Source organism: Artibeus jamaicensis, unplaced genomic scaffold, assembly GCF_021234435.1.
Source record: "Artibeus jamaicensis isolate MK-2021 breed Jamaican fruit bat unplaced genomic scaffold, CSHL_Jam_final contig_233, whole genome shotgun sequence".
Lineage (NCBI taxonomy): Eukaryota > Metazoa > Chordata > Mammalia > Chiroptera > Phyllostomidae > Artibeus > Artibeus jamaicensis.
Window position 1 is genome coordinate 60,643 of NW_026521486.1, and position 21,590 is coordinate 82,232.

At 59.0% G+C, this 21,590-nt stretch overlaps 2 protein-coding genes across 6 annotated transcripts; one reads left to right on the top strand and one right to left on the bottom strand.

Moving 5' to 3' along the window:
* Positions 1-986: 986 nt before the first annotated feature.
* RABL2B (RAB, member of RAS oncogene family like 2B) lies at positions 987-10,662 on the top strand. 5 transcript variants are annotated; one of them, XM_037160512.2, is made up of 9 exons: positions 987-1,080; positions 2,180-2,322; positions 5,255-5,284; positions 6,221-6,300; positions 6,877-6,956; positions 8,836-8,947; positions 9,086-9,183; positions 9,470-9,553; positions 9,731-10,662. In XM_037160512.2, exons 2-9 carry the CDS (start codon positions 2,216-2,218, stop codon positions 9,818-9,820), a joined length of 681 nt encoding a protein of 226 aa, XP_037016407.2. In that variant the 5' UTR covers positions 987-1,080; positions 2,180-2,215; the 3' UTR covers positions 9,821-10,662. The 5 variants fall into 5 exon arrangements, with proteins under 5 accessions (XP_037016407.2, XP_037016406.2, XP_053518033.1 ...); XM_037160511.2 differs by lacking the exon at positions 987-1,080 and adding an exon at positions 1,089-1,235; XM_053662058.1 differs by lacking the exon at positions 987-1,080 and adding an exon at positions 1,089-1,222.
* Positions 10,663-15,906: 5,244 nt separating this feature from the next.
* ACR (acrosin) lies at positions 15,907-21,175 on the bottom strand. The gene is made up of 5 exons (XM_037160437.2): positions 21,099-21,175; positions 20,011-20,208; positions 19,525-19,808; positions 16,961-17,106; positions 15,907-16,524 (listed from the first exon to the last, which is right to left on the bottom strand). The coding sequence occupies exons 1-5, from the start codon at positions 21,173-21,175 to the stop codon at positions 15,907-15,909; spliced, it is 1,323 nt and encodes a 440-aa protein (XP_037016332.2).
* Positions 21,176-21,590: the final 415 nt, after the last annotated feature.

A 21,590-nucleotide genomic window follows, 5' to 3' on the forward strand; every position in this document is an offset into this window, starting at 1 on the left:
TTAGCTCTCACCGCGGAACCTGACCCCAGCTCTCACCTGCCTTCGTTCGTCACAGCCACACGGACCGGCTGCATCCTGAACTATGGGCACCTGTCCGAACAGAACGTCCCCACTCAAGCCTCCCGGCGCCGCCCCGAGGAGTCCCGAACTCACAGCCTCTCAGTGCCTGAGACGGCGCCACCTGGTGTCCGTTCACACCAGCGAGGCGGCTGCCAGTGTTAGTTTGGCTTGTTTAATAATCTTTATCTTTTGCCGTTTTTAACGTCTTCTCATTTGTTTTGGAGTCGAAAACATTTATTATGGCTTGTGTAAGAGTACTGTCCTTTTCCTGCTTGGGATCATGGAGTGCATGTCTTTTGGGTGGAAATCTCATTCTTATCTCTTCAAATACTGTTTCCCCCCTCCGGAACGTTATAGTGCAGGATTTGACTCGCACCTGTCTGCCCACTGGGCGCTTGACTCCGGCAGGGCAGCTCTGCCCTGCTTTCGGCTGCAGCCTTGGCCCTGGGAGGACTGCTGGCCTGGTACCCACCTGCTCCGCGCACCTGGGCCAGGGGTTAGGCCCAGGGAGCGCTAGGCCCCCTGCTGATTCTGGCTCGGTTGTGGCCGTATTCTTAGTAACAACAAACGTCGAAAGGTACGGATATTAGCTCAAATTCACCTCATCAGAGAACTGCAAACTTTAGAAATCGTCAGTCCTGTGCGCCCCACCCCCCCCCACCTGGGGTCCGGCGCCCTCACCTCGGGTCGCGCCCCCAACTTCTGAGGCCCGCTGTCCCGCCACCCCACGAGGCCTGCGGCGCGGGACCCCTGACTCATCCCCGGCCCGCAACCCCCACCGCCCGCTTCCCGCCTCTCGGAGCCCCTGGCTTGCCGGCCCCTGCGGTCACCCGGCTGTCCTCCCGCCGGCACCGCGCTAGACAGCCGCGCCTCGCGGGGGTCCTTCAGGCCTTTGTCCGGGCAGCCTGCGTCGGGGTCCTTCCAGGGTTGCGTAGTAGCTGCGGCGACGCGGCCGATGGAAGCGGAGTGCGCCGCTGCGTGATCCCCTTGGGGCTGGCCGACTGGGGCGGGTCCCTCCAGGTGCGGGGTTCACGGGGCGGCCCGCGGCGCCCGCGGCGTACAGCTCCGCCCGAGAGGACGCAGCCGCTGCTGTGCCGGGACGGAGGAAGGCGGACGCGGCCGCGGTCCGCAGACTTGGTCGCCGCCCCCTAACGTTTGTTGAGTGAGAGTTGCCGGTGGGTCGGAGAGCAGCACGCAGCCACTGCCGGTGTTCGAGCCTCGCGCTGTGTTTGGCTGCTGGGGGCTGCGGGAGGCGAGGTCAGGGGCACCCCGGGTTAGCCAGGCGGAGCCGCTGCCTGAGTGCAGCCGAGAGTCTGCCGGAGCGCGGTCGCGGAGACGCGGCCGGTGAGCGCCCCCGTGGGGAGCACAGCCCAGGGATGCTGCCGCAGCCGGGTCTCAGGTCCTCGACCGCACGCGAGTGGTCCTGGCGCAGCCAGCTCCCCGACGGAGGCGGCCTGGGGGGAGACGGACTGTTGCCCAGGTGTCCGCGCGCAGGGGAGGGGAGGGGCGGGGCGTGCGGGACTCCTGGGTCTGTGTTTCACGAGTGGCCTGCGCCCAGCGCAGCTCTGGTCGGCGGTTGTGCATCCGAGTCCCGCCCCAGAGAAGTGATCCTGGTGGAGGACCACTTTCGCTTAAGCAAGGACAGCACTTGAAACTAGTAAGAGGTTGACAAACCGCAGAAATGGGTGTGAGAACGCCCTTGTCGGGGTGCGGGGCAGGAGGCAGAATCCGGAGGACCGGGTAGGCTCTTTGGCCAGGGGTGGGGGGACTGCCATTGCCATTCAGCGGAGACAGTTCAGGCTTCCAGAGCTTTGTGTTTTTGCCGGACGTAAGGTATCTCACACCGTTCATTTGACATGGCCACTGTTGTGTGTCCCTGTTTTTACAAGTGAGAAAGAAGCCTTGCGTTAGGAGGCTTGTAGTGCCTCACCCAGGGCAGTGGGCGCGGTGGCACTGAGTGCGGAAGGAGATGACAGAGTAGACTGCAGGAGAGAATCTTGCTGGGCACGAGCTTTCTGCTGTGGTTCAGCAGGTGGCAGCCCAGTGGCACTGACTAGAGAAGGATGTGAGTGTGTCCTTGAGCCCCTCTCATCCATTCTTCTCTGCCCTGTCCATACAGACAAAAGCCCCCTCCCTGGACCTGACCCAAGAGCAGATGGCGGGGGACACAGCCAAACCCTTTGAGTTGGACCAGGAGAAATATGATGCGGAGGACCATGTGAAAATCATCTGCCTGGGGGACAGCGCTGTGGGCAAGTCCAAGTACGTTCGGAGATTAGGAAAGATGAACTAGGCCCACAGTGGGTCTGGGTCATTGGGAAAGCCCTCCAGGGGCAGAGGAGCTCAGCTTTTGTGGGAGCGTTGAGCATAGTCCCAGCGGGAACCCCAGTGTGCCCTGAGAAAGTGATGGGAGAGCAGGGGACCAGGACGGCACCAGAGTGGGCCCTGGTGCAGCTGTCCGGGGCAGGGAACCGAGACCTGTAAGTGGTTGTGAACTGATAGACCGAAGGCGGAGGCTGTGGGAAAGCCTAGAGGAATGTGTGGCCGGTGTGACCAGCACAACCAGTGATAGACTGAGTACAGGTGGCCAAAATGCCTTCTCCTAGAGGGCCTCACTGAGACCGAGGAAAGTCAGTAAAAAGGAGGACTGACTACTCAGAGTGAAGGTTGGTTTGTTCTCCTAACTGATGCCGGTGCCCACATGCACCGGGGGGGACGACTCCCAGGTGGAGACTGGACCAGAGGCTCTGCGGCACTGTTGCTCACCCATGTCCATTTCTGCTGTCGAAGGATGAAGGTGGACTTGCCACTGTCAGGTGTCTCATGTGGTCTGACCTCCCAGAACCACGTAGGATTCCGCCTTCATCTTTCACTAACATGTCCCTGGACTCAAGTAGCTGTGAATGATTCTCTAAGGCAGGGGTGTCCAACCTTTGGGCGTCTCTGGACAACACTGGAAGAAGAAGCGTTGTCTTGGGCCACACATTAAATACATCGTGACATGTAATCACAAAAAAAAATCTCATAATGTTTCAAGTAAGTTGATGATTTTGTGTTGGGCCACATGAGGGCTGCGGGTTGGACACCCCTGCTTAAGGCTTTGCTGGTTTCAGGCGGTCTTCATGAGCTCACACCCCCAGCACCCAGTGCAGCTCTGGGTTAGTCTGCTGTGGTCCCATTTGTTTATTTTTCCTTTCGTTGCCCTTGCGCAAGGAGACATCCAAACAAAAAATTAGGAAGAACAATGTCAGAGAGTTTGCTGCCTTTGCTTTCTTGCAGGAGCTGTGTGATTTTAGGTTTTACATGTAAGTTTTTAATCCATTTTTAGTTTGTTTTTGTTATGGAGTATGAAAGTGGCCTACTTTTGTTTTTGTCTGTGTGTATCTGTCCAACTCTCCCAACACCATTCACTGAAGAAACTGTCTTTACCCCATTGTGTGCTCTTGCCTCCTTTGTCATAGGTTCATTGGCCACGTAGACTCGGGCTTACTTGTGCTCTCTGTTCTGTTCCATTGGTCTGTGTGTCTATTTTTATGCCAGTACCAGACTGTTTTGGTTACAATGGCCTTAAGGTACAGTTTGATATTAGGTGCTGTGATACCTCCAATTTTGTTCTTTCTCAAGATTGCTGTGGCTATTTGGGGTGTTTTGTGGTTCCATATAAATTGTAGGATTATTTGGCTTAGTTCTGTGAAAAATGCCATTGGTATTTTCATTGGAATTGAATTGAATCTATGGATTACTCTGGGCAATACAGACATTTTAATGACATCAATTCTCCCTATCATTGGGTCCTTATGTCTCCTACTTCTGTGCAGAAAAATAGTCCATTGAAGAAGCGTGTGTATTTCCATTTCCCTCCAGCACATCTGCCCTCGCCCAGTGGTGCATTTTTATGCTTCAGCGGCCTTGTCAGATGACTAACATCTGAACCCTCACAGTGGTGGCGCCTGCGGGTTGTCATTTTACCTTTTTTTTTTTTAGAGAGAGAGAAGGGAAGGGAGGGAGAAAGAGGAGAGAAACATCAATGTACAAGAGAAACATCTACCGGTTGCCTCTTGCATGCCCCTAGCTGGGGACCTGGCCTGCAACCCAGGCCTGTGCCCTGACTAGGAATCGAACCAGCAACCTATCGGTTCACAGGCTGGCACTCAGTCCACTGAGCCACACCAGCTGGGACATTGTATCCTGTTAGAGGATTTCCTGGTTCTCGGTATGAGGAATGGTTTTCTGCTGGAACTTGGACTTCTGAACTTCATGTTATTTCACTGAGAGGCCACATACCACACATGCGCACCACCCCTGACTGCTGTGGTCTTAGCTGATGCTATGGGGTGAGAAGTCTGCTCCCCACTTGGCCTTGTTGGACACCCACCGGCTTGGGGCTGTATTTGGAAGCCTCGTCACAGTCTCAGAAGTGAGGAAGTCTAGGCCCGTCACTCAGCCTTTGCTCGTGGGGATGGAGGTGTGGATGCCGGTTTTTCCGTGTTGTTTGGATGGTGGTTACAGTCCACGCGTTTTTGACCTAGGCCCTGGGATGCAGCAATACATGAAATATTCCAATCCTGCTTTCATGAGCATCCCCTCTACCTGAGAGAGTCGGTGAGGGAAAGACTGCTGTTGCAGCGGGCGTCGCCTGCAGGGCGGCGATCGAGCACACGGTGACAGGGAGCTTGGTGCTGGGTAAGGTCACAGTGCTCAGATGACATCTGACCTGGCCTGGAAAGACCTACACAAAGCTGGGGGTCAGCCTTCAGGCTGCGGGCCCGGCCCCACGTGCAGGTCAGGGGTGGCCGGCATGGACCTCGGCCCCGCACCGTGGTGCTCACACTCGCAGCTGTGAGCTGTGTGCTTTGAGAATCGGTCATGGTGAGCCCCCGGCTCAGGGGTAGGGAAGGGCCTAATGGCACTGACTTGCTCACTCGGGCGGGATCAGGGTCAGCTGGTCACACAAACTGCCTTAGGTCTGTGGAGTTCACCATGGCTCCCGTGGTCTCCAGTGCAGACTCACAGCAGAGCTCAGATGATGGCCCTTTCTTTCTTCAGTTGGTGCTGATGACAGGCTGCGGGGGACCTCCAGGGCAGTCAGGAAGGGGGCGTCCTGTGTGGCTGTGGAGGGAATTGGGGGGCACAGGGGACGTAAGCTGGGGGACTTGGGGGCTGCATCTGACCACCCTGCATGGTCTCCTTACAGACTCATGGAGAGGTTTCTCATGGATGGATTGTATCCTTCAAGGACTGACGCGCTCTTGTCCTGCGCCTTCTGGCCCGCCCACCCAAGGTCGACCCTGCGCCCCAGGGTCCAAGATGGGGGTGGGCAGAATGCACTGGCTTCATTCCACTGGCTTTCCCCCAACCCACATGGCACCACACGTGCTCAATGCTGGGTGTTCAGCGCTCACTCATCCTTGGCTTTGCTTTACATCCGGAGGGTGTTAGAGTGGCTGTGGTATTGGTCAGACACCTGGAGTTGTGTACAGATCACTTAACCTCTCTGACCACAAAGCTCAGGCCCCCTAGTACTTGGAAATTCTCTGGTGGGAATGAGCTTCATAAAACACAAGCTATCAGCCCCCCTCCACCCACAAGTAGTCCTGCGCTGCGGGCTTGGAGAGAGACCTGCTAGGCACGGGGGCGGTTTCCCAAGCTGCCCAGGTGAGCCCCTGAGAGCGGAGGGCAGTTGGAGTGTGTCTGGCCGCCCCTCCCATCAGGTCTCCCTTCACCTACCTACGTGTCCCAGCTTCACAGGGTCCCCCACCCAGCGTCTGGCAGCATCGGGTAGGGTTGTCCCCGGTGTTCTCGTGGGGCTCACACCTAGACAAAAGACAGGTCCCAGCTGGTCCACCGCCGGCCTGTGCAGCCTTCCTTCCCGGGGCACCCGTATCGCTCAAGTTGCTGTTTCCAAGCACATGATGTCGTTTATGACAGCCAGTCTGAAATTCTGCTTCAGGGTCCCCCGGACCTAGGTGGCTGGGCACACCGCCAGCTGTGTCCAGCCTCGCCTTTCATTGAGCTGGTGCCAGGGACACATGAGGCTGATCCCCTGACCCAGCATCCTTTCACTTTAAAATCTAACTAATGCCGAAAAGAAAAGGAGAGAGGGCCGATTCTGCCCCTCCTTCCTTCCCTTGTGCATCCTCACTCCTTAACCTGGCGGCAGTCGGCCCCAGCAGCTGTCCACCTATGCCCTGACCCTGTACAAGCACACGGCCACAGTGGACGGCAGGACGGTGCTTGTGGGTGAGCGACAAGGCTGGTTCCTCTGATGCTCAGGCGGGGGACAAGGGTGGGAGGGAGGAGGCTGAGGGCCTGGAGGCCTGGAGGCTTGGTGGGGGAGGCAGCATGGGGCTCGTTCCTGTGCTCCGCCCTGGGGTTCCGACCTAGCCGGTGCGCAGAAAGAGCAGCGCGGTCTCAGTACCTTCTTCCCCAAAGGGTTCCGACCGTCGGTAAAATGACAGCCCTGCCCCCGGCCAGGCCTCACGTATCACCCGGCCGTGGCCGCCATCTGCAGTTACCCCACAGGGACCTCGGCCTGGTTTTGGCACTGGAGAGCCCTGCATCATGTGGGAGGGAGCGGGGGGGCACCTGCCTTCTCCTTGGGCTTCGTGCTGCATTCTCCGTCCCCCTGGCCCATGTCTCCCCTCACCCGCCCATGTGCACACAGTGGTGCACAGGCCTGTGGGGCACATGCAGGCTGCTCGGGTCCTGACAGTACACACCTGCACACTGTGGGGTCTCTATGCCCCTGTGCCTCTGCACAGGGACTGGCGTCGAGGTACACGGCGTCTCTGCCCTCCAGCTGTGTTCACGTTGCAGATTTTTGGGACACAGCAGGCCAAGAGCGGTTCCAGAGCATGCACGCCTCCTACTACCACAAGGCCCACGCCTGCATCATGGTACGAGCCCAGCTGGGAGGTGGGCAGAGGCTCAGGGCAAGTCTGGCCTGAGGTCTGGGGGGAACGGGCCCAGCAGTGCTGAGGGGGCTCCCAAGGCCCCCCATGTCCTCCACCTGGTGCTCTCACCGTGGGGCAGAGGCTAGGGCTGAGAGGACTCTCCTTCCCCAGCCAGCCACTTCCTCTCCCTCCCAGCCTTCACTTTCTGTCCAGAACACGGCCTTCTGCAGGGCGCTGATGGCCAGGGAACGGTGCCACAGCAGGACACAACTCTGCCGTGGGAAGAGCCAGGACAGGGGAGAAGATTTGTGTCAACCTGTGTCCTTTAGGGTGTGCCCCTGAACTCCTGGGGTCTGTCCTCAGGCCCTACTATCCCTGAATAACAAAAGCCCTTGAAATCTTCCAAAATTTTAACTAGTCCGTGTAAGGGAACAAAACCAAAGAGGGTGCCAGGGTGAGGCAGTGAGGGCAGCGTCATGCCAGAAGTCACAGCATCAGAGATGTGAGAGCCGGGAGAGGTCCCGGCCATCCAGGGTCAGTTCTGTACTGGCCTCCGGGGCTTTTGGCTCACACCCTTCCCTCGGGGAGTGAGCCCTCCTGCCTCTGACACATCCCCAGGGGCTCCTCTTGGACCCTCTGCTGAGGCTGGGGGTGCTCCCACCTGCTGCCTGGCACTCGCCTCTGATGACCACGTGGGAGGGACTCTAATAGCCCCAGAGGGAGCTGGGGTTCCACCTTCCCCCTGACACCCCAACAGGGACAACCCCCAGCACAAGCAGAGGGGGCTCGGTACACCAGGCTTGGGCACAGGGTGGCTGTTGGGTGGTGATCACAGGGGGCAGCCCGGTGGGGAGCAGATACCAGAAGTTTTGTTACAAGAATGCTTTATAAGAAGTCTATTAGGAGTTAAAGACCGCCTGCTCATTTGTTGGCACTGGGCCTAGGGGACCTCCTGTGGCCCGGATGAGCTGGCTGCTGCCCGCCACCTGTTCCCACAGAGGGCTGGGTGATCGAGAAGGGACAGCAGGTGGCAATGCACTGTTGAGCAAGGTGGTCTGCACCTTATGAGTTGATTCCAGAGCAGGCGGTGGGCCTTGAGGAACTGCTGGGGGGGGATTCAGGGGTCCCTGCAGCAGCGACTCAAGGTGCCGGGGCTCTGAGGACATTTTAAAACAGGTAAAAACTGCAAGTTTCAACGAGTAAATAAAATTGTAAGTTGCAATTTTTTATAAGTCATAAAAATTATTTTTATTAAGTTTAATATACAGCCCTGGCTGGTGTGGCTCAGTGGGCTGAGTGCCAGCCTGTGAATCAAAGGGTCACGGGTTTGATTCCCAGTCAGGGCACATGCCTGGGTTTCAGGCCAGGTCTCCAGTGGGGGATGCGTGAGAGGCAACGACACATTGATGTTTCTCTCCCTTCTCCCTTCTGTCTAGAAAATAAAATCTTTTTAAAAAATAAGTTTAAAATACAAACTGAATAAAAGGTTACACAAAAACTTAGAATTTAAAAGTAAATAGTAACTGAAGGGAACTTTAAAACAGTTTATGCAATGAAAATAGTAGACTAAGGAAAAACGTTTACAATTTATAACAAATTATTGACTAGTAAGATGATACACCTTGTTAAAATAGGTAAATAAAATTGGGTGACCAGGTAAGAAGAAAGAAATGAAGACTTTGAAACCACTCTTGGGCCTGGAGGTCCTGGGAGGCGTCCACAGGGAGGGTGGACACAGGTGCCGCCCCTGTGGTCGAGGTGGCTGCCGCCCCTCAGAGCAGCGCCCAGTCTGCGCTCCCACACCCGCCTCTCTGGGGCGAGTCACCTGGGCCACATGCAGGGACCTCGACTCCCCTGAGCTGCCTGCCTCTGCTCACTGCAGGTGTTCGACGTGCAGAGGAAGGTGACCTACAGGAATCTGGGTACCTGGTACGCAGAGCTTCGGGACTTCAGGCCGGAGATCCCTTGTGTCCTGGTGGCCAATAAAATCGACGGTGGGGCCCTCCCTGCCTCTGCACGCTGTCACCTCCCTCCCAGTAAACACCCCGCTCTCTGGAAAGGGGCCGTGACCCGGCCCGCCAGCCCCTCTCTTTCTGTTGATGACTGTCTGGTGTCCTACCTCCTCTCTGCAGCGGACATAAAGATGACCCAAAAAAGCTTCAGCTTTGCCAGGAAGTTCTCCCTGCCCCTGTACTTTGTCTCGGCTGCGGACGGCACCAACGTGGTCAAGGTAATGGCAGCTGGGCGAGGTGGGGACACACGGGGCAGCGCATGGCTGACTACAGGGGGTGGGGCCCTGGGGCGGCGGTGGGGCCTGTGACAGGCGGGGCCCTGTAACTACTTGCAGAGGGGCTGGTGGGCCTGTGGACCGTGCATGGAGGCCGAGATGGGAAGCAGGTGCACTGAGGGCTGCAGTGCCCTGTGGACCGAGGGTGGTGCCAGTGGGTCCGAGACCGGCGGGGCCCAGGTCCCTGGCACCCACGGCCGAGGTTTCCTTTCTCCCCCACCTCCCCCAGCTCTTCAATGATGCGATTCGATTGGCTGTGTCTTATAAGCAGAATTCCCGGGACTTCATGGATGAGGTTTTGCAGGAGCTCGAGGTAAGTCAGGCCCAGTGTCAGGTAGGACCCAGGAGTGGCTCCTTGTAGCAGGGTGTGCAGCACAAGCCAGTGCAGCGGCTCCAGCAGACAGCGCCTTCGGGGGACGCCTCGCACAGGGAGATGTCACTGCATGTGGGCAGGTACAGGGCCAGGCCTCACCAGCAGCCTTGTCCACAGAACATTGATTTGGAGCCAGAGGAGGAGGAGCACAGGCCCGGCCAAGAGCAAGAGCAGCTTGGCTGCCCCGAGAGCCCGGCCCCCTCCTGAGGCCCAGAAGGAGGTCCCTCCCACCCTCCGGCAGCCCCCCAGCCTGCCCGGGACACCAGCCTTTCCACCGTGAGCCCCTCCTGTACTTCAGGCCGAGAGGGGCCAGCCCCAGCAAGCACCCTGGACACAGGGAAGAGGTCCGCCCCAGGCCCGAGGCAGGATGAGGGACTGCTGCCTCTCCCCAGGGTCACTCGAGAGGGGCTCAGGGAGCGTGCTGGGTGTGTGTCTCAGATGAAAGGAGACTCGGGCCGCTGTTTTGTCTCCCAGAACTGACCTCAGGGCCTCTTTGTTGCGTGGCCACCGAGGGCGTGACTTCTATCCCTGACTGCCCATTCCCATCGCTGCAGAAAGTGGGGGCGTCATCCTTTTTCACTTCCAGTCTCCCAGCCAACCTTTTTAAACGCTGGGTTTGAGCAGAGAGCTGTTCTTGCCACAGGGGTTTCAGGAGCCCCTCTGGGTACGGCCAGAACATCGGTGCCTGGCCAAGGTCACAGGCACAGGGGTGCCATCAAAATCCAGTGAGCAGGTGGCAGGTGTGCCGTACTTGCTTCACAAACGTCTTTGCTGGAAAACATCGAGGGCCAGAGCAGCCTCCGGGAGGCGTGCGTGCCATTTTGGATGAGAGACTCTGCAAGGAGAACGTCGTCGAAAACCCCAGTGGGAGGCGCTCCCTCGGAGCCCGAGTGGCGGTGTGGGCGCTGCAGCAAGCCCGCCGTCCAGCCCACGTCTCCCACCACCTGCGGCTCACTCGTGGGTTTTACCGATCGTTCTGTAGGTCATCTCCTTTGTGTTTATTTCCTGTGTTCTTGCTCACAGTAAAGGTTGAATTACGTAAACATTGAGCACACGTGTGTGTCTTATGCGTCTAGATGTCACTGGGCAAACGCACACAAGAACCTCAACCACATGAGGGAGGGAGGGAGGGAGGGGGCGTCCGGGCCGCCCAGGTCAACTCACGATTGGCTTACAATTTCAATTTTAGAAATTAAACCTGACCAGGGATTTTCAAGAATGTGTTACCCTATTGAGGTGGGCTTTTAAAAGCCACACACACACACAGAAAAAAAAAAAACCCAAAACCTAAAAAGTCCCACTCAGGGTTACTGAAATAACAGGTACTTTTTTTTAAAAAAAGGTTTTATTTATTTTTAGAGGGGAAGGGAAGGAGAGAGGTAGAGAAGCATCAATGTATGGTTGCCTCTCACACATCCCCTGCTGGGAACTGGCCTGTAACCCAGGTATGTGCCCTGACTGGGAATCAAACCACAGTTGTTTGGTTTCCAGGCCCACGCTCAAGCCAGCCAGGATGGTACACCAGCCAGGATGGTACACCAGCCAGGATGGTACACCAGCCAGGGTGGTACTTTTTAATGTATCGGCCTTACCGAGGTCTAACAACACCCCGTCGTTCACCCTCAGTGTTGGTTTCACAGAACCATCTCGCTTCAGGACCCCTTGAGGCAGGGCCTGAGAAGGCAGTTCTGGTCCACACACCCTCCCCAGGCAAATCTCAGCAGGGTGGCCAGGACCAGGGCGGCAATGAGCCGTCCCTCAGCACAGAGCAACTGTAGGCAAGTGCTGGGCAGGGTGGCGGCCACGGCCACCACCCTGATGCTGCTCAGATTTACCTGCTTCTTAGAGTTCATCCCGCCCTTGCTTGACCCACACAAGGAACGTCACCCCTGACTCTTGAAGTGGGATTTATGTAACAAAATTAACTTTTAAAGTAACCAATACAATGCCATATATATAGTTCCAATGTTGAGCAACTATTCCCCCTAGTTCTAAACCATTTCTAGCCCTGGCTGGTGTGGCTCAGTGGATGGAGCACCAGCCTGCAAACTGCAATGTTGTGAATTTGCTTCCCAGTCAGGGCACGTGCCCAGGTTGCAGGCCACGTCCCCGGTAGGAGCTGCTCGAAAGGCAACTGATGGTATCGATCACATATCAGTGTACCTTTCCCTCCCCTCCCCTCTCTATAAATTATAAGAAATAAATAAAACACATTTCCGTGACTTGAAAGGAAAACCCCTTGCTCATTAAGCGGTTTCTCCCTTCAGCCCCTGGCAGGTACAAGTCTGCATTCGGACTCTGGACATTGTGTATCAGTGGAGTAACACCACAGCTCACATTTTGTGTCTGTCTTTCTTCACTTAGCCTCATGTTTTCGAGATGTGTTCGTCTATCACGTACCTCACCCCTTTGCACCACTGAAGAACGACCCGGTGCATTTAAACACATCAGTCTGTGTAACCCCCCCCACCCCACCCCCGCTGCGGGTGGGGGTTCAGGCTGTTTCTGCCTGTTGGCTGCAGTGCAAGGCTCGTAGAAGCTCGCCTCAGCTCTCCACTCTCCCCAGCCGGTGTCCACAGGCTCTGTGGGTGGTCACAGCCCCCGTGTGTTTGCCGCTTAGTCCTCACTCCCTTCTCTGCAGCTTCAAGCAACCAGGTCCCTCCCCGCGCTGCCCAAACCTTGTTTGGCCGGGGAGGGAGCTGTTGACCTGGCTCTCTCCCAAGACCCTGTGGCCAACCGGCCCTGCAGCCCCTCTGGCCCCCGAGCTGGTCCCAGGGACCTTACTGTCCTGAAGCGCTCTCCTTACCCTCTGGTTTTCCAATGTCCTCTACAGTTTCTGGTCTTCTACCTTCATACATGCTGGGGTACCCTTGGCTGTCTGCTTTGTTTCTCCACAGGGGTCGGCCAGGTTTTTCTCCCGCGAGTAGGGGAAGGTGGAATCTGCTCCCTCCAATCTCGCCACCAACAAATCTTGAGGATTTTGTTTTAAATACATTGTTATTTGGATGCAATAACCTCAAAGAGGTTCTGAGAGACTGGGTACTTTGGCATATCTTTTTTAAAATTTATTTATTTATTTATTTTAGAGAAGGGAAGGAGTAAGAGAGGGGGAGAAACATCAGTGTGTGGTGGGTGCCTCTCAGGCACCCCCACTGGGGACCTGGCCCGCAACCCAGGCCTGCACCCTGACTAGGAATCAAACCCATGACCCTTTGGTTCACAGGCCGGCACTCAGTCCACTGAGCCACACCAGCCAGGGCTGGATAGCTTTATATAGGAAACAGACCTGCCATTTCTTAAGCAGGTTGCTCCTGGAATTGAATCAACAAAGACATCAGGTGGAGTCTGACGGTGAAGTTGCCCTTGGACTGCTGCTGTTGGTGTTGCTTTCAGATGTTTTCCATCAACGCTAGTAATGCTTGAAAAAATCCAAGTTCCACTTGGGTACATTTAATTTTAGGTGTTTTTTTCTCTACCTCCCTGTTTCCCTATGTGCCCTCCCCTTTTCGTTAGCATCAAAAGTGATTGTCCTCTTACCTCACTGGTAGGAATCTTCACTGCAGTCATTCAGAATGCTTTAACCCTGTTCATGAACCACTCGGTTCACGGTGAAATCCCAGAAAGAAGACGTAACCCCTCACCTGTCAGCACAGCTCAAACGCAAGGCGCCGACCACACCGAGAGCTGGTGAGGGGCTTGTGGGACTGGGACTGGCCTGCAAGCTGCTGGGGACGGAGCCCACTGCAGCCTCTTTGGGGGGGGGGGGGGGGGGGAAAGGGCAGTTTTTTTCATGCTAAACACATACCTACCATATGATCCAGCCATTCCGCATGCAGGTACTTAGCCAAGACTTACGAAAGCCTTTGTGCTGCAAAGACTTGTGCAACATGCTCACAGCTCCCTGGCCAGCCGGCTCCACTGGTTGGAGCGTTGTCATGTACGGCAAGAGGTTGTGGGTTCGAGTGCACGAGAGGCAGCTGATCCATGTTCCTCTCCCTCCCTCTCTCTCTCTCTCCCCCACCCACCCCACTTCTTCTCTTTCCCAAATCTGTAAACATTTTCTCCTAAACAGTCTATAAATCCTAAAACAGCTAAGGATTTAAAAACAAAAATAAAAGAATGAGCCCTGGCTGACGTGGCACAGTGGACTGAGTGCCGGCCTGTGAACTGAAGGTTGTCCGTCCAATTTCCAACCAGGACACGTGCCTGGGTTGCAGGCCAGGTCCCCAGTGTGGGGCGCGCAAGAGGCAACCACACGTGGATGTTTCTCTCCCTCTCTTTCTCCCTCCCTTCCCCTCTTTCTAAAAATAAATTTTAAAAATCTTTGAAAAAATAAAAGGAATGCACACAGCTGCTCTACCAAACGGAAACAAGCAAATATCCAGCAACAGCCGAACAGAAACACAAGTGTGGCCCAGGCACAGCGTGTGACAGCCAGCGACACAAAGGAACCAACACTGACACTGCCACACCAGGGTCTCGGGCGCCTGTGCGGACTGAATGGGGCCGGACAGGACAAGGCCACTGGCTGTACGACTCCCCTTTCCTTGTTAGAAATGCAAACCAATCCTCAGTGAGGGAAAGCAAATCTGGGGTTGCCTAGGGCTAGGGAGTGTGTGGGCGGGAGGGCTGAAGAAGGGCCCCCACAGGCAGGCCCCAGCTCTGGCTCACGAATGGCCAGCGAGGGCCAGGCAGGTTCTGAGCTGCTGCCATCACTGTTTCTGCTCTTTGGACCATGTGGCTTCTGTCTGCCCTGTGACCAGCGCACTGGGTTTCACTCAGTATTGAGAGGGTGACTAGTGTCAAGCCCCAGGGTATGAGGATTGTGTCCCTGGTGGAGACATTAAGAAACCAGCTTTAGAGGAGACAGCCCAAAGGCAAGGAAATGAAAAATCAGGCTGGCTCCAGTCTCAGCAGTGCCAGCTCCTAGCCAAGGCAGATACAATTTTTTTTTCCCTTTAAGCAAATGTCACTACCGTACACAGAGCTACAGGCCTTTCGGACAAATGTGCGAGCCCTCCTGTGTGGCCCAAGCACCTCAGTGGTCACAGTGGGTTACCAAAATCACACCACAGTGTCCCTTGCCTGTAAGCCTAAGGCTGTCCGGCAGCATCTCCCCCGCAGCCTCATGTCTGAGCATTTGCAGATGTCAGCTCTGCTCTGGACGCTCTGCACGGGGCTCCTGAGGGCGAGAGCCTGGGCAGACGGTGAGTCCTCCTCACACTATGTCCCAGCCCGAGGCAGAGAGGCGCTGGCCCCTCGGCCTCCCTTGCCCGCCCGGGGCTCCTGCTCCTTCACCGCACTGTCCTGCTGGGGCCGCCTCCCACTCGGCACCAGCCGTCAGCTTCCTGGGCAGGGAGCGTGGCTGCCGCCTGCAGTAGCTGCTCAGCCAGGGTCCGGGAGTTTTCTTTCTTCCACGAGGGGTTACTCCACAGGAACGTCCTGTTTCTGCCCTGGCCAGGGTGGGGCTCGGGCCTGGGACCATCGGGGTCTGTTTCCCCGGAACCTGCAAATGGCCTGCGTGCGGGTGGGCCAGCCACTTGGCAAACACGGCAGGCCCGGTGCCGTTTGGCGTCTGCTGCTGGCCCTTCCTCCCGCGCCCATGTGACACCTCAGGGCACACAGTTTGCCCTTCTCACTGAACCAGCTCACACTGGGTTCTGCTCCTCGCCATGGAAGATCTTAAAATAAGGGCTCCCAGAGGGTAAGGGAACCATTAGAAGCTCGCGGGCACCCAGAAGCACGCCACTGTAATTCCTGGAAAGCCTTGGCAAATAGTTTTTCTAGTTGGCTTGAATCCAGGAAGTAACAGGGTTAAACCACAGGCCAGAAAAGGGCTCGGACAGACGGTGTTCAACCCGCCCCTAGAGCCACGCGTGACCTTGTGCCCTGCGGTCGAGGTGCACTGCTTGGCCACCCCGGGACCCTGCCCTCCACACACAGTCCTCTTGTGCGTCCTCTCTCCACACCACAGGACGGCGTGTCCCCATGGACGGGCCCCACACCCCTCCCGCCCAGCCGGGCGCCCCCTCAGGAGCTGCCTCGGAGCCACCCCACCAATTTCAGGGGCAGAGCCTCCGTGGGAAGTGAAGGCCAGACTTGGCCCACATGCCCAGGTCAACTTGTTCGTTTCAGAAATCAGCGTTTAAACACAGGACTGACATCCTGTAGGCTGTGCCTTGGGCAGCGGGCCGCCTGTAGGTGGGGGAGGGAGGGAGGCAGAGCCGATGTGGGTTTGGGTCGAGTTGTGGGGGCAGATAAGAAGTCCGGAAAACACCTCATTACAGAAATACTTATTTATTCATCTCATCTTTTTCTTTCCCTCTCAGGTGTGATGGGTTCCCTGGGCCGGTTGACAGCGAGGCCAGCTCCGGGAAGCCTACGACCTCCGCGTTATCACTGCTTCTTCCGCTAGAAAGGGTCTTCCCCTTCAGGGTCTCTATGAGCTGCTGCAGTCGTTTGGCGAAAGAAGGGGCTTCGGGAGGTTTAGTGGGAGATGGGGGTGGAGGAGGTGGGGGAGGTGGAGGAGGTGGGGGTGGAGGTGGAGGGCGTGGGGGTGGGGGTGAAGGCGGGGGTGGGGATGGGACTTGTGCTGAGGGCCGGGGTTGGGATGCAGGTGGTCGGTAGGAAGAAGGGTACAGGAAGTACCAAGGAGGGCGGGCAGAGGGGCGGGTGTAGGAGACTGTGCCGGCGGCTGTGGCCGCACTGGGAGGGGGAGGGGCACTCGGCTGAAGCGTCTCCAAGGCCTTGGACCCGATCGTGGAAGCAATCCAGTTCAGATAGGGCCAGGTGGCCGTGTAGATTCCAGGGCGCTTCGCTCGGGCACAGCCCACCCCCCAGCTCGTGATTCCGACGATCACGTAGGGGTCTTTAGTGCTTCTTTTGCACATGAGAGGCCCGCCACTGTCCCCCTGCCAGGAGGACGCACACCGTGCTGAGCCACTGTCCCTGCTCCGGGGACCAAGGGGGTTGTGGTGAAGGGCCAGCGGGGATGGGACAGTGCGACAGGCCCGGGTTCCCTTGCGGTGAGGAGGGACGAGGTGCCCACGCATCCCGGCGTGTGGCTTCACAGGCCACACGAGCACGTGTGTACACGTGGAGGTGAAGGCTCGGGGCGGAGCCTGGGTGATGTGGTCTCTGTGTTGGGTGAGGGGGCGCTGCACGTGGTGACTGGCCCTTGGTAGGGGCAGCTGGTGGGGGTCATTGTGACTCCATGACCCCCATGTTCATTGTGACTGTAGACATGGGACCGGGAAAAGGGTCACCAGGGCAGGGCGCTGGAGCGTGTGGAGCCAAGGGACCCAAGGGAGTGGGGTCCGCAGGGGCCCAGCACCTGGGGACTGTTACCTGGCAGGTGTCCACATAGCCCTCGGGGAACCCTGCACACACGTTGGTGGAGTGCACGCGGCCTTGGTACCACAGGGTCGAGTTGCACAGGCTGAGGTCGAGGATGTTCACGATGGCCTCCTGCAGCACGGGCGACATCTGTTGGGCTACAACAGGCGACTCGGCGGTCAGTGGTCACGGGAGACGCGCCCCGTGTCTGGGAAAGCCCTGCCTCCTCCCTCCCCTGAACCCTCATTGTCCATAATGCTCTGTTCAAACCTAAGAGCCAGGAGAGCCCGAGGCCCTGGCCTGTCCTTGCCCACGCAGACGAGGGACAGGGAGGACGGACAGAGGAAGAGCCCGGACGAGGGACCGAGGGGCGGTGGGGGAGGGCTGTGTGTGAGTGGTGGCTGGTGGCTCATGGAGGCTGCTGGTAAGATCAGCAGGTGTAAGCGGACGGGCACGATGAGCCACACAGATGTCACCTTAGTCCTGGAAGCCACCCTGCGACCTCCTTGCCCCCTGCCAGGGGGCTGGGGCTCCCCTCACCAAGGTCAAGGAGGCTGTGGTGTGGCGTGGTTCAGACCCCGGAGTTCCTTTCCAGGACCAAGCCCAGGGTCTGGCTGGAAGGCGCCCTCCCCGCTCTCCCCGCCAGGACTCCTCCGCCTCTCTGGACAGGCCCTGGGTTGGGCGGGCGAGTCCTTCATCTGTCCTGAGCAGGTCTGAACACGGAGGCACAGCTCTCAGGCCAGGTCAGGGCTTCCTTCCACCCCAGACACTCTCTCTCTGGGCCTGGGGACAAAGGGGGGCCTGGCCAGGGCGACCCTGAGCAGGGTGCACTGCGTCTGGCGGAGACGGCCCCACAGCCGATGCAGCTGTGTCCTCTGGGTCACGTGGTCCCACAGTTGGAGGGGCCCTGACAGCAGCCGCTGTTCTGGCCCCACAGCCTTGGAGGTGGCTTTGGGCACCGCCTGCCGTGCAGAGGGCCGGTCGGGCCTGGTGGGGGCGGGGCTGGAATGAGCTGGGGATGATCCGGAGGCAGGGCCAGGCACACAGCAGGAGGCATGGCTGGCTTCCGGTGACTTCAGTCCCCTCCCACCCTGTGAGGGGCGGCAGTGACAGTATGTGTGTGCCCTGCCCTGCAGGTGGGGTGACAAGGAGGTGCCGACCACCAGTGGGGCCTGTGAGTCACCAAGCTGATGAAGCCTGGGCCTTGCTGTTAAGAGCCAGGTGCCCTCAAACAGGGACGGGCGTTCTCAACCCCAAGGCCTGTTTTAAGCGACAAACTTGTGAGCTCAGCCTCGCAACAAACGGGGAGGGCAGGCACCAGGCAGCGGGTGGGAGGGAAGGCCGGGACGGCCCCAGGACTCAGAGCCTGAGATCCCTTTAAGACTTGGCCTTCGAGGTGGGGGTGTGGGTGAGGGAAATGTGAGTGTCAAAAATGACAGAAGCCCCTTTAAGCTGAAAGGGGTTCTGGAACAAAAGAGGTCTCACGGGAGGCTCGGGGTGTAGCTGGGAGCCTGCACTCCTCTCGAGCCCACAGTAGCGACAGTGAGGTGCGGGTGAGGCGGGCTGCGGGGGGGTCGACAGACGGGAGCCCTGTCATCAGACTCCCAGAACCCCGATGCTGGATGTGGCCGGGTGGGGAGTGAGGGAGGGCAGAGCAGGGCAAGCCCAGTGGGGTGGGGGGTCCCAGAACACAGGCACGACTGTGCCCATGGCAGAGCCTCAGACAGCAGCAGCCAGCCATGGACGGGTGCTCGGCCGGGAGGCAGGTTGTGGGGCAGCCACAGTCAGAGAGAGCCCGGCGCCTGCAGAGCCGCCCTCCTGGGGGACCAAGTGGCAGCCCTGCCAGAAACTGGGCACAAGCATCAGGGAGGGGAGGACAAGTCAGGGAGGAACCCTGAAAGGGCTGGTTTGGGGAGTTACCAAGACAGGTGGCGTGTAAAACCCCACGTGGCTGAACTGCCTTTGATTCGAAAGCCTAAATTTTCTGCTGTTGAAGCAACAAGAGATGCTGAGAACTAAGTCAGTGTCGCTCACACCCTCACTTCCCTGACGTGACCGGGTGACAGACAACTCAGAGGCCACCGCGGTGCAGTCCTGCCCCGCTGCCAGACCCTGCTGCCCCTGTGACGCCCCTGCCGGTCCAGACACACCCCGAGCGGCAGCGATGAGGGGGGTGCATGTGGGGGCCGGGACGGCCAGGGGTGGGGACAGCAGCGCCGGGCTCTGGCCCTGCCTCTCACTGGTGGGGAAAGCACTGGCCTCCGGCTACGAAACGCTGCCTGAGCTTTTCTCCCAATTCCGGTGCAGCACCTGGGCTCCAGGCCCCGGGACAGACGGCCTCGACCCCACTCTCCGAACGCCGGGTCACCCAGTGCCTGCCCCACCGCCCTCACCAGGTGCGGCTGTGGCCCGGCCCTCGGCTCCCACCTGCGGCTTCTCCAGCTGGAGACAGGCTGTGATGGGAGCTTCCCCGGGCACCGTGTGAGAACAGCTGCTCCGCCACTCCTCCCATTCCACCTCGATGTCCACCCCGGGCACGACCCTCGATGGCCCCTGGGAGTGGCTCCTGTGCTCACCGTTCTCCCTGAGGAATCCCCAGCCGATCACCCAGCAGGACTGGGACACTCGGGGTGGGCCTGCCGTGAACTGGGGCAGGCAGCCTGGCCCCACCAGGGTGCCGCAGACCACGGGAGGGGTGATCTTCACGAGAGCGATGTCGTTGGCCTCCAGGATGGGCGAGTAGCTCTCGTGAAGGATGATTTTCTCAACAAACCTCTCCTGCAGAGGCGGCTTCACTGGCTGGTTGCTGCCGAACTCAATTTCCCTTGCTCCGAAAACCAGTCTCCAATCATGGGCCTTTCTGTGGGCACAGGGGGAGCCAGGCCGTCCTCCCTGTGCACCCGCTGTGGACGGGACCCTCAGAGCCTCCCCCGGGCAGGGTCTGCACACTCAGTGTCACCACCGCCAGGCCCAGAGCCCCAGGGACACTCGGCAGAGACCCCGGGGGAATGGCTCTGCCCGGAGGCCTTCGGAAGACCCCCTCCGCACGCCCCCACACGTACTTTTTGAGCCTGAAGCAGTGAGCGGCGGTGAGCACCCACTGGGCGTTCAGCAGGGAGCCCCCGCAGGCGTGGTAGCGCCGGCTGTCCTGGTAGGTGAAGGCCTGCAGGCTGACCATCCAGGGCCAGGCCCCGCGCGAGGCAGCCTGGCCTCCGACGATGCGTGTGGTCCCTTGCCGGTACTTTAGCCCACAGGGGCCACTGAGGAGAGACCGCGGTCACGGGTCAGACCGGGAGCAGGCACAGCCTGTCCTTGCGCCTCTGCGGAGGGTAGGGTGGCGGGGTTGGTGACGTGGCGGAGATCTGGGAACTCGAGGGCAGCCTGGAGCCTGAGCCATGCTGTGGGGCGGCGAGGAAGCCACAGCCTCCAGGACGTGGGGGAGGTACGACGTCCAGGGCCCTGTGGGTGTCATCACACGCGGGGAAGAGGGGCCACAGGCAGCTGGGAGAAGGGTGTGGGCCTGAGAAGTGCGGGACCCCTGGGCGGGGAGAGGCAACGTGAAGAGCAGGGTCGCCCAGCGTGCGTTTTCAGTCTTGGGCGCAGGGCTGGCCCCCACGGTGACGCAGATAGAAGGATCTCGGGCCGGTGCAGGGGCCCCTGGACCCGGGAGTCTGTGGGGGCGCTGAGGGGGCAGTTGAGGAGGTTCTGGGAGCTGTGTCACAGGTGAGAGGCATTGTGGGGTACCCTGGAGTCTGTGGGGGCCTAAGGGGTCCGAAGGCCCTGGACCTGCTGCAGGACGATGCCCAGGGCCCCATAGGGTCACCACGGTGGGCGCGTCCTGTCTGTGGGAAGACAGCGCCTCCTGAGCGTCCAGAGTTGGGGGTGAGGGCAGGGCACACAGATCTGCCCACCGCCCGCATCTCCGGAGCTGAGGGTCTGCCTCAGGACAGGTGGACGGCGGGGCCCCAGGCGTCCTTGGGCTGAGGCTGCTGGGACCAAGAGGGTCTGACTTGGGGGTGTGGGTCCCAGGAGCTGTGAGACCCACGGGACTTCTAAGGCCCCGCCCTGTCTTTCCCTCCGGCTCTGGACGGAGGCAGCGGGTCTGCGCTTAGAAGGGCTCCCTGCCTCCGCCGAGGCCTCGGACACTTACTCACACGTGCTGTTATCTCTGGCGACCGCAGACGCTGCCAAGACCAGCAGAGCGGCAGTTGGCAGCATCTCCGCCATCGTCCTGCCCCGGGCCGGAAGCCCGCTGACCTCACAAAGCTCCGGGGTGTCCTGGCCAATCAGCAGGGCCACGTGCCCCCACCCCCGCAGTCAGGCCTGTGGGAGCCGGCTCTGCTAGGTCACCCTGCTCCCCTGGGCTGATCTCTTGGGCAGTCCCACCTTCGGTCCCCAGACCCAGCCAGCCTCTGCGTCCCTGTCTCCAGTCTGGTCCCACCTCACCTGAGGGTGTAGCTCTGTGGAAGTTCAGGGTCTGCCCACCCCTCAAACTGTCACCAAAGGCTCTGCCCCAAGTCAAACCTGGCAGTTCGGCTCCTCCACGACAGCAGGTGGAGAGAGTCGGCTCAGCACAGTGGCCTGAGCACTGCAAGCCGCGGTTCCGTCCCCTGTCCCCGGAGTGTGTGGCCAGCCCACTGCA

Bases quoted from the DNA above. Each gene is read 5' to 3' on its own strand.
- ACR (XM_037160437.2), bottom strand. From the start codon at position 21,175: ATGGCGGAGATGCTGCCAACTGCCGCTCTGCTGGTCTTGGCAGCGTCT. The intron at 19,809-20,010 runs GTACGTGTGGGG...CTGTGCCCACAG, and splicing joins CACTGCTTCAGGCTCAAAAA to AAAGGCCCATGATTGGAGAC. The intron at 17,107-19,524 runs GTGAGCACAGGA...CGCCTGTTGTAG, and splicing joins GGGATTCCTCAGGGAGAACG to CCCAACAGATGTCGCCCGTG.
- RABL2B (XM_037160512.2), top strand. From the start codon at position 2,216: ATGGCGGGGGACACAGCCAAACCCTTTGAGTTGGACCAGGAGAAATAT. The intron at 2,323-5,254 runs GTACGTTCGGAG...GTCTCCTTACAG, and splicing joins AGCGCTGTGGGCAAGTCCAA to ACTCATGGAGAGGTTTCTCA. The intron at 9,184-9,469 runs GTAATGGCAGCT...CACCTCCCCCAG, and splicing joins ACGGCACCAACGTGGTCAAG to CTCTTCAATGATGCGATTCG.